We start from the raw sequence: 16,349 nt of genomic DNA, 5'->3' as shown, positions 1-16,349 counted from the left end.
CCTCACCACGCACGTCAGAGATTCCCATGAGTATCCCTCTGCACAGATCAGACAGATAACTGAGCAGGTGATGGACTGCACTCTTTCACCCGTACAAGTTAACCAGCCTCAAGTAACCTCAATCTACCGTACGCCTACTCAGAGTAGCGGTACGCATTCATATGCTCATCCAAACCAGTATGCTGAACCCAGGCACTATGATGAAAAGGCTTCTAGAGACAACTATCATCCTCAAATGGGTGTCAGTGAGTCATATCCTACACAGCTATCTGAACACATACAACAGACTGCAGCGCCATGTTTCAAAGAGAAGACATACAGGGGACCCAAGCCTTCTATACCCACATTGACGACATCGGATCCCAGAGAGTTTTCAAGGTTGCGCATGGCACTAGAGAACCTCCTTCCTGTGGACGCTACCGAACGGTTCAAATATCAGATCCTCACAGATCATTTGCAGTTAGAGGAAGCGCTGCTAGTGGCGGATTCGTATGGCAACTCCGCACGCCCATATACAGATACTTTGCAAGCCCTTATCAAGATGTATGGGCAGCCGCACAAGCTGGTTCTACAGAACATCGCTCAAGTCATGGACGGCCCAAACATCAGAACTGGAGATGTAAAGGCTTTTAAGCTGTTCGCACTCCGTGTGCGTTCACTGGTGAGCATGTTAGAACAACTGGGGCCTGAGGGGACGGTTGAATTGGACTGTGGGTCACATGTGTCAAGGCTTCAATGTAAACTCCCTCACGAGTTGAGAACAAGTTTCAAGAGATACATACACCCATTACGGGTAACCATACCTACTCTCATTGATTTCTCTAACTGGTTGGAGTATGAGCTACAAGTTCAAGATGAGGGCTCCAGGATGACAAGTCTCCCACTAGAATTCAGCAGTAAGAAAAGAGAGGGCCGCCATGACCCAAGATCTACTAGGAGACCAACCTCTATACTGCTGGGCACAGAGAAACCTATGAGTAGGAGTGAAACTCGGGCTCCTGCCCCAGAGGGATCATCTAAATTCGCCAGATTTAAAGGAAGGTCACAAGCATATTGCCCCTACTGTGACAGTGTTAATCACTTTCTAAATGGATGTGCCAATTTCAAAGACCTATCTAAGGAACAAAAGGAAAGCTGGATTCGTAAGAACAATCGGTGCTGGTGCTGCGGACGTAGTCATCATGCCTCAAAATGCAACTTGAAAACCCCCTGTAAGACATGCAATAGGAAGCATCTATTCATACTGCATGACGTAAATGAATGGTCTGTGGCGGATACAACGGAGAAAGACACAAAAGAAAGCTCCTGCTTGGTTAACACCACCAACGACATCCTGTATGTAGATCGCCCGGTCTACAGCCGCAAAGTTCTCCTCAAGGTGAGCAAAGTTGTTATCACCAATGGTGACAAATCAATTGAGGCGTATGCTGTGTTAGACGATGGGTCTGAGAGGACCATACTGCTCCACACAGCAGCACAGCAGTTAGATCTTAAGGGACAGCCTGAGGACCTTATACTACGAACAGTGAGGCAAGACCAACAGGTTCTGCATGGGGCGGCAGTCTCATTCACTGTGTCTCCAGTCACCAATCGACACAAAAAATTCCCTATTCAAGGTGCCTTCACCGCCGAAAGGCTTGGTCTTGCGGAGCAAACTTACCCTGTTGCATCTCTGCAAAAGCGGTACCGACATTTAGCGGGATTGCCGCTGCAGGAACTAGACAGAGTACAGCCTGTACTGTTAATTGGCTCAGACTGCCCGCATCTAGTCACCCCCATTGAGCCTGTCCTACTAGGCCCACCAGGTGGACCTGCTGCCGTCAGAACTCAGTTAGGCTGGACCCTTCAAGGACCTACACACGAAGTCAAACGGGGGCTCAACTCTCATCAGTGCCTCTTTACTGCTATCTCACCCAATTCTGAGCTGTTTGCTCAAGTAGAAAAGCTATGGCAGATGGATGTAATCCCTTATCAGAGTGAGAAATTAGTGATGCGATCAAAGTTTGATCAGGAGGCCATCAAACTCCTTCAAGAGAGAACAGTAAGAGTTAATGTGGATGGAGTCATGCGGTATGCTACGCCGCTCCTTCGAGTCCAAAACATGCCAACTTTGCATATGCCTAAAGAAGCTGTACTGCCGCAGCTAAGGAACATTGAGCGGAAGCTAATAAAGTTCCCTGAACAAGCCCAGGCTTACAAAACCGAGGTTAAAAGGCTTAAGGATGCTGGCTATGTAGAGAAACTGCGACCATGTGAAGTAGATGGTACTCAAGAATCATGGTACATTCCCCACCACATGGTCCAGCATAACGGCAAAAATCGTGTCGTTTACAACTGCTCATTCCGGTACCAGGGTCAAAATTTGAACGAGCTGCTCCTTCCAGGTCCCACTTTGAGTCCTACCCTGCTAGCTGTGTTACTTCGCTTCAGGGAACGCTCCACAGCCATAAGTAGCGACATCCGAGGGATGTTTCATCAGGTGAGGCTGCTCCCTGACGACAAATCATTACTTCGGTTTCTGTGGAGAGACATGGCAGTAGAGCAGGCACCAGATGTTTACCAGTGGCGGGTGCTTCCCTTTGGCACTACATGTAGCCCATGTTGTGCCACATTTGCCCTGCAGAAACATGTGCTAGACCACAGTCAACCAGGTGACCAGGTGAGGGAAGTTATCGAAAAGTCATTTTATGTCGACAATTGCCTGTACAGTCTCACCACCGAAGATGCTGCTAAAGAACTTGTCGATCAGCTCTGTTCCCTCCTAGCTGAGGGAGGCTTTGAATTACGGCAGTGGGCCAGCAATTGCCCGTCTGTGATCGCTCACTTGCCACCTGAATCAAGATCTAACAGCTGTGAGCTTTGGCTTAGTCAAGGTCAGCAAGTTACCCCTGAATCCACACTTGGCCTTCACTGGCAGTGCCAGTCTGACACCTTGCACTACAAACATCGGATTGTGAACTGCTCTAAAGTAACTATGCGCAGCATCTATCGGGTTTTAGCTAGCCAATATGATCCTCTTGGATATATTATCCCATATACCACTAGAGCGAAAATACTGGTGCAACGCTTATGGGATAAAAAGCGTGACTGGGATGACCCGCAGCTGCCAGAGGATCTGCTCAGGTTATGGAGATTGTGGGAGGAAGAGTTGATTGATTTGGAGAAGATTTCGCTGCCGAGGTGCTATTCCAGTTCAAAAATGGACCTCCCTTCTAGCAGGCGTGATATACATGTGTTCTGTGATGCTTCGGAGAAGGCTTATGGGGCTGTAGCCTATATGCGAACAGAGAACCAAGAAGGCCAAGTTGAAGTTGTATTCGTAGCAGCTAGGTCACGTGTAGCACCCCGAAAGCAGCAGTCCATCCCACGCCTAGAGTTATGTGCAGCTCTCAGTGGTGCTCAGCTCTCCAAGGTTCTTGTCACTGAACTCACTATCCCCATCTTTTCCTTAACACTCTGGTCGGATTCCATGACTGTGCTTACCTGGCTGTTGTCAAGCTCTTGTCGTTACAAAGTGTTTGTGGGGACACGGGTGGCGGAAATACAAGAACTCACAGCAGCTGCAACATGGCAACACATACGATCAGAAGACAATCCTGCAGACGACATAACACGAGGCAAACACCTCTGTGACCTTGTTGAAGGAAGCCAGTGGATTCAAGGGCCTTCCTTTCTCAAACTGCCACTGGCAAATTGGCCCAAGCAACCCTTCTTGCCAACTGAGGAGCAAAGTAACGAGCTAAGGCAGTCTGCTTTCTGTGGATCAACTACAGTGATACCCATGCCGAATCCATTGCAATATGACACGCTAACTGAGTTCCTTGAGGCATGCGGTCAGCAGCTTCACGGGGCGGCAAAGATCTCATGCGCTGATACACGGAGAGAGGTAGAGCTATTAGTGCTTCGTCAAACTCAGACAGACTCTTTCACTGCTGAGATGGCCCAATTGAAGTCAGGGAAACCGGTAACAGGTACGAGTAGGCTTGCTCCTCTTTCTCCTGAGTTTGATCCTACCACTGGACTCATTCGTGTGGGTGGGCGCCTGAGACGTCGCAGTGAGACAGATCTGGATTTAATTCATCCTATCCTCCTAGCCCCTCAACATCCTGTGACCAGACTCATTATCAAAGATTATGATGAGAGGCTGCACCACCCTGGACCAGAACGAGTGTTCGCAGAGATAAGGAGGACCTACTGGGTATTGCGAGGACGTGAAGCAGTTCGGCGCCACCAGCGTCACTGCGTAGAGTGTCGAAGATGGAAGGGACAACCAGAAGTCCCCCGTATGGCTGACTTGCCACTTGCAAGACAACAGCTCTTTAAACCTGCCTTCTTCTCAACTGGCATGGATTGCTTTGGTCCTTACACAATCAAGATTGGACGTCGAAATGAGAAGAGATGGGGCATCTTATTCAAGTGCATGACAACCAGGGCAGTGTACATAGATCACCTAGCCAGTATAGATTCCGACTCATTCCTGATGGCCTTGAGAAGATTCATCTCTCGACGTGGAAAACCATATGAATTGTTAAGTGACCAAGGCACTAACTTCAAGGGCGGAGAACGTGAGCTGAAAGAATCCTTTGCTGCCTTGCACAGTGAGCTTCAACGTCACTTGGCTGCCCAACAGATCAAGTTTGTGTTCAATCCACCAGGAGCACCTCACTTTGGTGGATGCTGGGAGAGGGAGATCCGATCTATTAAAACAGCTCTACGGGTTACCATAGGGGCGCAGACTGTGACAGAAGAGGTCTTGAGAACAGTCTTAACTGAAATTGAAGGGATCTTGAATTCAAAACCTCTTGGCTACACCTCCTCGGATATATCTGATATCGACCCGATAACTCCCAACTGCTTTCTCATCGGACGCAGAGATGCCTCTTTGCCACAGGTGGTTTATCAGGAGTCAGAGGCGCTGAGTCGTCGCCGTTGGCGACACAGTCAACTGCTGGCTGATCATTTTTGGAGACATTTCATCAACTATTACTTGCCTAGTCTCCAAGCTCGCCAGAAATGGAGGTTAAATAAAGAGAATTTGCAAGTAGACGAAGTAGTGATGATTGTTGACCCTCAACTGCCTCGGGCGTTGTGGCCAGTGGGAAAAATCACAGAAGTGTTCCCAGGAGTGGACTCCAGGGTGAGGTCAGCCACTGTAGAGGTTAAGAAAAAACTGTACACTCGACCGGTATCTCGTCTTATCAAACTTCCAGCCCTACTTGATTAGGAGTAACCTACTATTGGGTAAACCCTTTTGTAATATGTGCGAATTCAAGCATTGTTCAAAAGGCTCCTCTGTTACTTGACCAATCGCACTCTTCAACGTCATCACCGATCACGTGGCAAGGAGGAAAAGCAGATGCACCGAGAAGATACAATGAACGTGAGCCTTTCCGAGATGACTCAACTTTATCGCACGTTTGTTGGCAGCATCTGAATATTACTGATGTCATATAGTGTGCGTGAATAGAAAGTAAGTGTATTTTGTTGTTTGTTGTTGTTTTTTTCCTCAGAATTATGCCGATCGTTCCGGCCGCGATTCGGATGTATCTAACGCCATTGCGCCATAGGAATGTGTAATCGGCATTATGTAAATAGTACTGCCGTTCTGTTATCTTTTCCTCAATTTCCATAATAGCTACTGCAAGTAATACCCGCAATTTACAGTAGAATATGACGATGTGTTAGATCATTGTGATTTATGAGTACATGCTATTATTGGTTTGAATGTGTTCAGTCACCATAAATGTGCTAAGGGCGCCATCTTGTGGGCTTGCATAGAATAGCTGCTTATTGTTTTCCTAGCACTGGTATTAACAGCTCAAATGTATGGTTATTCATATTTGTAAAGAGCATTGCCTTATAATCCTATCACTTATAAATGATGTACATTATGTAAATCACTCATTTAAGTTTATATCTGTATTTTGTTTCAGAACCACACCTGTTATATTCAAAATTATCATCAGTAAACCATTTCAAAGATATTTGGAGTCTGCAGAGTGAATTCATTACAATTGATGTCATTACACAGTTCTGACCGACTGTCTGCAGGGGTTCGAAACAACCCGAATTAGTGTAAACTTAAAACTCAGTAACAGTCTCTGCTCTCAACTTTAAAACTTGCCGTCTTTTGTTTGGACACTGTAAACAGTCAACACTAACCTACCCACTGTTAAACTCATTTATTACCTATGAAACCTATTTAAACTTCATAGGAAATGTATGGCGTGTGTAAAATATCACAAACTTTTCGATTCTGTTTATACATTAACTCGACCTCTCAGGTCATACATTAAACTCATGTAGCTTTAAAATGAATAGCGAGGATTCGCCACCCTGGGTCACATGACCATAAACGATGAAATTACATTCATTGAAGTGACCATCGCATACACTTCATTAACGCACTTGTGGAAGAGCCCTTTATGAAGGGATTTAGGTGTTCACTTTTATTTGGAACGCCCCTACAAATGGCATCCCCTTCGCGAAGTGCCCTTTCAAGGGCGCAAAGGCAACTGTTTGTAATTTGGCCCAGTTGTCATTCTGTTGAAGTAAAGATATCACAAACACCCTAAAAAAAGAATTAAGGTCGTACTATAATACAGTGACGTATTAGTTGATAATACCATAGTACAAAATTGTTACCTTAATAATAATTTGTTTTCACATCCCCTTATCTCAAAGAATACCATCAAACATGCCCAAAAACATGTTAGTACTATCATGGTACTTTTTTGGCAAAGAAGATTTACCAGCAACTCGAAGAGTCATGGTTTTCTCATCGTGACCCAGTGTGTTGGAGGCTGTGCATGTGTAATGTCCTTCATCATGCTTTCTCGCTGATGAAATGTAGAGAGTTGTGTTTCTTAACCTGGGAACAAAATGAATTCACAAGCACCACCCGGTAAACAAGAACCACAATTATAATAAATAAACTCTTCCTGCAAAACTTACCCCATGATAATTTTGCCTCCAGTTTGGACAGACTGGCCTAGCTTTGACCACTTGATTGAAGGAGCAGGGTGTCCTAACACTTGGCAGTGAATCGTCAGTTCAGCTCCTACAGGAGACGTTATCACCGTTGGCCAGATAGTCACGGATGGAGGTTCTGAAATAAGGCCAGATAGACCACAGAAAAGAATATAATAATGAAAATTCACAAATGACTATCCAAGGTTTTATGGGTTAGGGAAACACCCCTGTGGTTCATGATAGAACTACAGGTGTTTGAGGACATTATGATAGAAATGTCCTGAAACTCCTGGTTTGCTTGATTTATTTTATTGTTGAATTTCGTTTTATTATCTTATTTCTATAATGTGAATGTATTTATTTATTTATTTTTCTGTGAATACACATGTATTTCTCTTCTGTAAAGCACTTTGTAAACACTGTTTTTAAAATTTGCCATATAAATAAAGGTTTACTTAAATTTGAATTGAATAAATTTGATTAGGAATCATCATATACTTAAAATGCCTAAACACATTATATATATATAATATATATATATTTTTTTATATATATAATACATACAAAAATAGTCAAAAGTATCATATCAATATCATATTTATTTGGCAGGTATAACAATGCTACATGTATCATAATATCTTCTTTCAGACACACATGGTATCTGTGATTTATACATAATTTAATAGTCCATTATTTATAAAATGCACACTTAGCCTTTGCATGTTTCTTTATTAAATATTCTGGCTAAATTTACTATTCTTTCAGGTATCAAGAAGAGTTTAGTACTCAGCTCCATTTACCAAATTTAAAAAGTATTATAAAGTATTAAAACGTACTAAAAGCATTCTGCAGATTCTGTCTGGGCCTGATGGGTTTCAGTAGACATAAAAGCACTTCCTGGTTTATATGTGCAGTGAAATGTTTATGATTTCATAGTTCAGGCTAAACTTTTCTCGGATAATACCTCTTTAGTTACTTTCACCTAGATACTTCCACAAAGTCAAATAACTCCTTACCATGAACATCCAGGAAGATTTTTTTCGAGGTGAGAGCCCTTTTGAGAAGGGAATTAGATGCTCTGCAGAAATACAATCCACTGTCTGTCTCCTGTACACTGAAACACAGATACTTACAGTTAAAAAGAGAATAAAGATATATATTTTAAATTTTTACTGTTTTAACTCATTACACGATTCAATTTACAGATTTTCCATTTGCAAATCTACACAACACACCTGTGGAAAAGCAGGTCTCCATTAGGATCAGCAGTATAATGCAGTCCTGGGTGGAGGAGTCTATTGTTCTTAAACCAGGACACTTGTGCTTGAGGTCTGCTGTGAGGAGGCCTACAGGAAAGAGTCGCAGATTCACCCTTCCTCACTGTTAGGTTGGCAGGTTCAAGCATAAAGGTCCAATCCATAACTGCGTGAGAAAGGATGAAAAGGTATGCTAAATAGAGGACAGGTGCGAGCAGCTACTGTACCACCTGGAACAAATGTAGACTCATCCGAAAGGAAGTACCTGCAGGTAAGAGGTAGGCTGGTTGGGATTTCACTTTTTCCTTCTCATTGCGAGCTTCACAGAAATACAGCCCCTCATCTTCTGACAAAACTCTCCTAGAAAGAAGGTTTTCACACCTGTAATGCCTTCTGTTATAAGTATTTAAATTCACCATGAAATCAAAATTGACCATTCTTATTTTTTTTGGAATATTGCAGTATTTTTCATAGGCAAAATTATTTGTCCATGCACATCATTATTGTTTTTAATGTATGTCGCCTGATCATTTTTAATCAAAATAACTTCCTCTTCCTCTTGCAGCAACATCTCTTCTCTGATGATGTGTTTATTGGCGTGAGGGCGTGGCAACCTGCCACTCACATGAGATCAACGATATCGATCTTGATCGACGATCAACAATCAACAAACAACAACGATCAAATGGTCCAATCAATTCTCCATGGACAAAAAAAAAAAAAAAATCTTGTTTGAGAAGCCATTTTACTCGGATATGTCACAATAGGGAAGAAAAGACTAACTTCCATTTATTGCCAATTTTAACAACAAAGGGTATTTTATAAATATTCATAGGCATATATTAAAGGGATGGTTCGGAGTAATTTCAACCTAGGGTCCTTTGCACCTTGACCTCGAGCCAAACATTATTATTGTCGAACATTATTAAAGTTAGAGCTTATTTAGAGATATCAGCCGAATGGCTTAGTGCAGGCGCTAATGGATCCAAGGTTGTATCTTGTAAATTACCCCACTAACAATGCCCGGAATGGTATCAAACTTCTACAGTAGTACAAATAGGTTCTGTACTCATAAAAGGAGGCATTGGAAAGTTTGTAAGTACATCAGGACTTTATTTAAATAACACTTGCCTGATGGCTTATGCTACCGCTAACCCGGACGTCGAGGTAACTTCCGTGATTTGGGAAATGCCTCTAAAAGTCCTGGCAGAAAGCGATACATAAGGATGTAGTGTAACGACGCCCAGTTCCAGGAATGCACTAATATTTTGTTGGTAGTACCAGTTTGCAACAATTATTAGTTAACACTAAGTTGTCAACACTAGAAAAAAATATTACTTTTTTTTTGAATATACCAAAAAAAACATTTTCAGCAACACCGGGTGATTGCACGAGACTTTTGCTGGCTTTTCCCAAATTACGGAAGTGACCTCGACGTCCAAGTTAGTGGTAGCATAAGCCATCAGGCAAGTGTTATTTAAATAAACTCCTGATGTACTTACACACTTTCCAATGCCTTGTTTTATGAGTACAGAACCTATTTGTACTACTGTAGAAGTTTGATACCATTCCAGGCATTATTATAATAAAAGACATCAACCCAAACCTGGCACCTACAGGTAATTTACAAGATACAACCTTGGATCCATTAGCGCCTGCACTAAGCCATTCGGCTGATATCTCTAAATAAGCTCTAACTTTAATAATGTTCGACCAAGGGGGAAAAAGCTTCTGGGGGGGGTTGTTTGGCTCGAGGTCAAGGTGCAAAGGACCCTAGGTTGAAATTACTCCGAACCATCTCTTTAATGATTTATTGATTAATGATCATATATTTCATTGAACTGTGTTTTATTAAAACTCTTTATTCTTGAAGAAATGTATATATGTTGTTTTAATTTCACACTTCAGATTCATAATCTGCCGTAGAAATATCTCACTTGAAAATCAGCAGTTGTCCGTCCTTCTGCAGATCCCATCTAGAAGAATTGGGTAATGGACGTCCATCCTTAAACCACTGCACTGTGGGAATGGGGAAGCCTTCAACAAAGCAGTGGAGTGCCGCTTCCTTTTCAACAGGTTCAGTGACATTTTGTGGGCCCTCAATGATCTTTAAATCTACACTGACACCTGTGCAATAAAAAAACAAAGACACTAAGTAATAAGAAAGCTAGATTTGTATAATGCAAAATATATCAATGTTGTATGTCTTACCATGGACTGTCAGAGTTGCTGCTTGACTCTCTTTGCTTATGTTCAGAAGAGGATTGTGGGTGATACATATATATATTCCTTGGTCTGTTTTGGTGATGTTAGCCATGTGCAAGGTGCCTGAAGTCTTCCTTTGACTCCCTCCTCCATACTGTCCCTAGTGGTAATATTTAGTATTTAGCAAAGAAATAGAATAAAAGTACCCTACATCCAAACCACACCAACAAACGGTTTTAATCAATCAACAACGCTCTTCGACTTGCCAAGTTCTCATTGGTCAAGACTTTTAGAGATCTTAACAGGAAAAATATTACCAAACAATATATCTTTTTATAAAAGGCTTATCAGCTTTAAAAAGTAATACAACTAAAACCATCTTTAGTTGTAATTGATTGCAAGTTATTTTATTGCAGCCATTATTTGATTATATAACAGTGTGTACTAAATGTTTTTAGTAGGCTACTATAGCTACCTGAATCTGGTTTCCTTTGGTGAGAACTCTGCCATTTTTCAACCATGAAATCTGAGCAGGAGGAGAACTATCACCAGAGACACACTGAAGGAAAACATCATGTCCCTCTTCAGTTCTCATGGACTGAGGATGAAAGAACACATCTTCCAGGCCTACAAACACAAATTACAATCTATGACCATTTGTGGTGTACACCTTAGTGTGTAAGTCCTGTGTGTAACCATTAACATAATCTCTCTTATATCATTTCAATAATTAATATTATTTTATACTAATGCAAGATACATACATGCTTTGCTGATCATGACAGTGGTCTGAATCTGTTTGTTCCCTCTCTTTGCACTGCAGGAATAGTTTCCAAAGTCTTCCTCTTTTAAGCGTGGAAAGAAAAGTGAGCCATTGGCCATTTGATGAATCCTGCTGTCCAGACCACCAGTGTCTCTCTCCCATTTCACTGGTGGAGGAGCCTTTAGGCCAGAGTCAAACACTGTGCAGTGCAGCATCAGAGAGCTATTTAAAATCCCAACGCCATCTTCTGGTAAGATTGAAAATACTAAGCAAAAGATAAAAGTGTGCAAGGAAATAAATTAATATAAAAATACGATGTAAATATAAAGAGAGTATAATATAATTATTTTTTTGAGATTTAAAGGAAACGTAATATGTTCTAAAAGCATTGTTAAGTGTGAAACGTGTGTTATTACCTTGAGAAGCCATTTCTACCTCCCTTGATATAGTTGATTCAATCATAGTAAATAATATGTTTGATTTGGGTAAAAACTATTAATTTAGATGCTAAATGTTTTCTGCCAGACACATTTTTTTTTATATATATATATATATTTTATATAATATATATACAGTTGTATTCAAAATTATCCAACTCCCATTGCAAATCACAAAACATTTTATCTTACCACTAAGAGTTCTTCTAAATGGTAGTAAAAGTTTTTAGTTAAGAGTTTACTCTTAAAACCTATTCACAAAGCTGCTGAGACCAACTTTTACTAAGGAATAGAGAGAAGTCTAAAAGGAGTAGTTCACTTTAAAATGAAAATTACCCCATGATTTACTCCCACTCAAGCCACCCTAGGTGTATATGACTTTCTTCTTTCAGACGAATACAATCGGAGTTATATTAATCAACACCCTGACGCTTCCGAGCTTTATAATGGCAGTGCATTGCAACCATCAGTTTAAAGATCAAAAAAGTTCATCCATCCATCATAAAATAACATAAAAATATTTATTTTTGGCAATAAAGCCTATAAATCAAAAAATCTATTGCATTTATGAAGTAAAGGTTCAGCACCCAAGGCTAGCTATCGCTATTGCCTCAATGGTGTAGGCTACAGTGTCTTTGGGTGGATTGATGAGGCAGATCGCCAGCAACAGCCATTAGGATTGTTTGTGATTTTGACCTAAGGGTCCTCCTGACTACTCCTAACATTTCGCAGATTTATGAGCTAGATTTACCACTAAAATGCTTTGTGAAATACTCTTAAGAGCAAAAATGTATGGAGTCCTAAAATTAGGACTGACGCGCCCATTATTTTTAAGAGTTTCACCTAAATCTGCAAGTTAGGAGCTACTTATAGCCTTAAGCTGTTTGCAATAAACAAATTAAAATAAAAGTCATTGAAATAGCTCAACACAACAAATGTTTCAAGTGGTTTCCCCAAATTCAACTAAAAATGCAACTTTTAATGACTTCTACAGTCTCAAAATTATTCAACCCTCTAAATAGAATCCCTCACAACAGCACAAATCTGCAAAACGGGTGTTGTCTCAAGCACACCTGATGCAACTAATCAAAGGCCAGCAGCCATTAGTGGTTTTTGAGGAGATCCCCCCTTCTAAGTAAAGCGCTTTGAATGCAGAGAAAAGTGCTATATAAATGTAATGAATTATTATTATTATATCACTGTAACATGTAACTGTAACAGTGTCTTTACTGTAACAAGCACCATCCTTCGGATGAGACGTTAAACCGAGGTCCTGACTCTCTGTGGTCATTAAAAATCCTATGGCACTTCTCACAAAGAGTAGGGGTGTAACCCTGGTGTCCTGGCCAAAATCCATACATTGGCCCTTGCCAATCATGGGCTCCTAAAAATCCCCATTAACTGAATTGGCTCGATCACTCTCTCTCTCCTCCCCAACTATAACTGGTGTGTGGTGAGCGCACTGGCGCTGTTGTACTTTGGCTGCCGTCGCATCATCCAAGGGCTTCATTAGTTGCACCAGGTTTGCTTGAGCTAGAACACATGAAATATCTGAACTGTCTAGGTTTGTTGAGTGTCACGTTTGGTTTGACTACATGTTATGAATATTATCATCCTTCACAAACAAGGAACAGGATACATAAAGATAGCGAATGCACTAAATGTTCCTAGAGACACCGTTGAAAGCATAGTTCGCAAGTTCAAAGTTAAAGGAACAATGGTTACTCTACCTGGACCGAATGCCCCAAGTAATACGCTATGTATTGTAAACCCAGCCAGTATAATCACAATGAAAGCATCCAAACTGCAATATTTAACATATGCTGCCCAGCCAAAAAGAGAGAAAAAAAAGGTTTTAAATATAGGCAATTTATTAAGAGTCTATGGGTCTCATTCATGAAACACGAGCAGAACGAATTCTTGTGTAAATCGTGTGTAAAGTGGTTCTGGCGTAAATTTTCGGATTCATTAAAATGTTCGTATTTTCCAAATGTTAGTTGGTATGAAAGAAATCTACACCTCCTCCCAGCCACGCGCAAATAGTGCGTTTAACATCCGAACGTTTTGCTCATTAATAAGGCTGCATTTTAATTCACCTTAATCGGGTACATATTTACACAGCATTTTGAAAAAATATGATATATAGTAATTACATTTGTTTTTTCTTTTTACTTTTATTATGAGAGCCAGTAATAGCATCTGCAAACGGAACACTTTAATCAAATAATTAATTGCTTTCAATAGGGCTGGGCTATATTTTTTCAAAGTGAACTAATTTGTTTTTTGCAGTCGAGCTTCATGTCGAACCGTTTTCTTTTCTGAGTCTGGGGTGTTCGATTTACAGATGAAACTCCATTAACTGCATCTGTAGTGTTGCCAAGCTTCCTTTTTTTAGGACCTGGTACGCCATATACGCTTGAAAATAAAATGTGGCGTTTTGAATGACCTTCTGATAGCCTAATAAAATATTATCTGATAATGAGAAATTGTTCTTTTTCATTCGCTTTTGAGATGACATGTTGAAATCCTTCGTTTGGTGTCATAATATGATGCCCATAGTTGTCAGTCGGAGTTAATGGGCGGGATTTATGGTAATTGAGAATGAGCGTGCACGCGCGTCCCATTTACGACTGATTGGAATTCATAACACACACACGTTTCACTATCACATCTGACGTTTACGAAGTATTTGTGAATCAGGAGAAGAGTTTTCGGGAAGGTCTCTTTACGCGCAAATCACTCACATATTTACTCGTATATTTACGAATGTTTCATGAATGAGACCCTATGATTGGATCGTTATTGCAGTGATTATGTTTCTAACATGTTTAATGTTTGGTAACAATTCTTCTAAACCTAATTGATGGAGAGGGGAGCTTTTCATTTCTTAAACAACCATGTTGGAAGACACATCATTGCCATAGGCAATGTCATGATTCCTCAGGCTCAAGGCTCAAATTGTGAAAGAATGGTTGGGAGGAAGCATGAAGAATCGTTTTCACACATGAATTGGCACCTCAGAGTCCAGACCTTACATTCATTGAAAGTCTTTGAGATGTGCTGAAGTAGGCTTTAGAGAGTGCTTGACTCTTGCTTTGTCAATACAAGACCTTGACCAAAAATTGATGCACCTCTAGATTGAAATAAATGTTGTGATGCATCAAATGTTAGTGTGCATACATTTCTGTCAGGACCACTATCGTCATATATGATTGACAATTAGCATACAGTTTGGATTGGCGGTATGGTTTCGTTCTGGGTGAGAACTAGCATGGATAAGAGCAGGGAGAGCAGCAATAACCCCCCTTGGGATAAACAGAACAGAACCAACATGAATGTATTGCAGATATCATTAATTCAAGATTTTAAGTACGACATAATTAGATAATTTTGATTCAAGGGGAATCAGAATGCCAAATACTGACTGACGAGAGGAGGGGCTGGGGATGGAGGAGGGTAATTTGTCTTGAGAAACGCGATAGCTGCTGATAATATATGTATACGGTGATAGGCGTCGTATTCCTATAGGTAGATGTGGACCTGCCAGAACTAACACTACGCTTGATTTTTGGTAAAGATCTTGTATTGACAATGTAAGAGTAGTCTGTTAAGTCTATGACCATGATGTGTCTTCCTACATGGTTTAAGAAGTGAAAAGGCTAGCTACACACTCCATCGATTAGGGCTAGAAGACTGTTGCCAAACATATAAAATGTTAGAAATATAATCACTCAAATAATGATCCAATCATAGACTCTTAAAGGGTTAGTTCACCCAAAAATGAAAATTCAGTCAGTAATTACTCACCCTCATGTTGTTCCAACCATGTAAGTCTTTCGTTCATCTTCGGACCACAAATTAAGATATTTTTGATGAAATCTGAATGTAGTCTCACTCCTCCATAGGCTTTCAGAGGGACCCAAACTCGCCGGCCCAGAATAGTTATTAAAACATCGTTACAATAGTCCAAGTGACTACAGTGGCTCTGCATTAAGTTTATCATGCGACGTCAATACTTTATGTGCGGGTTAAATATATCTTAATTTGTGATCCGAAGATGAACAAAAGACTTACATGGTTGGAACAACATGAGGGTGAGTAATTACTGACTGAATTTTCATTTTTGGGTGAACTAACCCTTTAAGCATTTGCCCATTTAAATCCAACAGGATTTTTTGTATATATAACAACTGCAAAGCGTCCAATGTGTAAACAACATGATTAATGCATTAAATCCAGCATAAACTCCAGCACAACCTGCATATTTTTAAACTCTCAAGACAGACGTAACTATACCTGAACCTCACCGCGATTGGCCTGCCGACTGCATTTTTTTCCTGATATTTGCATAAAGTCGAACTGCCCAACTTTTTGACACTCTCAATGCTTTCTTCTGTCCGCTGTCAATCCCACAATGCACCACGCAAGCGTGAAGCTCAACTTCCATGAATTGGAAACGCTTGCTCTGCTCCACGCCAGTGGGCACGCACCACAAGGACAACAGAAGACGACGACAGTAAGGACAACAGAGAAAGACGACAGTAGGGATGACTTTAAAGACGGCAGAACTAGACTACAGTAAGGAGACAGAGAAAGAGGACATAAACAGAGAACATACACATCAAAATACTAATTTTTCTGAACTAAAAAAAATATATAAATTGGACCTAGACAACTGTAAACAAGGACAGATGTATAAACCACAAAGCAGTCAAC

General features: G+C 40.8%; 1 protein-coding gene across 2 annotated transcripts in view; it reads right to left on the bottom strand.

Annotated features, from left to right (window-relative positions):
* Positions 1-16,349, bottom strand: part of LOC306995585 (hemicentin-1) — a 35,264-nt gene that overhangs the window by 12,353 nt on the left and 6,562 nt on the right. For both annotated transcript variants that reach the window (XM_079607340.1, XM_079607341.1), the window contains exons 3-11: positions 11,198-11,461; positions 10,909-11,060; positions 10,440-10,593; positions 10,166-10,355; positions 8,494-8,588; positions 8,208-8,394; positions 7,989-8,086; positions 6,955-7,108; positions 6,753-6,871 (exon numbers count right to left, since the gene is read on the bottom strand). In XM_079607340.1, coding sequence (XP_079463466.1) covers positions 6,753-6,871; positions 6,955-7,108; positions 7,989-8,086; positions 8,208-8,394; positions 8,494-8,588; positions 10,166-10,355; positions 10,440-10,593; positions 10,909-11,060; positions 11,198-11,461 — 1,413 coding nt within the window. The remainder of the gene's footprint in view (positions 1-6,752; positions 6,872-6,954; positions 7,109-7,988; positions 8,087-8,207; positions 8,395-8,493; positions 8,589-10,165; positions 10,356-10,439; positions 10,594-10,908; positions 11,061-11,197; positions 11,462-16,349) is intronic.

The sequence above is a fragment of the Phoxinus phoxinus genome, assembly GCF_949152265.1.
Source record: "Phoxinus phoxinus genome assembly, chromosome: 3".
Taxonomy (NCBI): domain Eukaryota; kingdom Metazoa; phylum Chordata; class Actinopteri; order Cypriniformes; family Leuciscidae; genus Phoxinus; species Phoxinus phoxinus.
The sequence above is the reverse complement of the archived record's forward strand: the minus strand, read 5'-3'. Positions and strand labels throughout refer to the sequence as shown.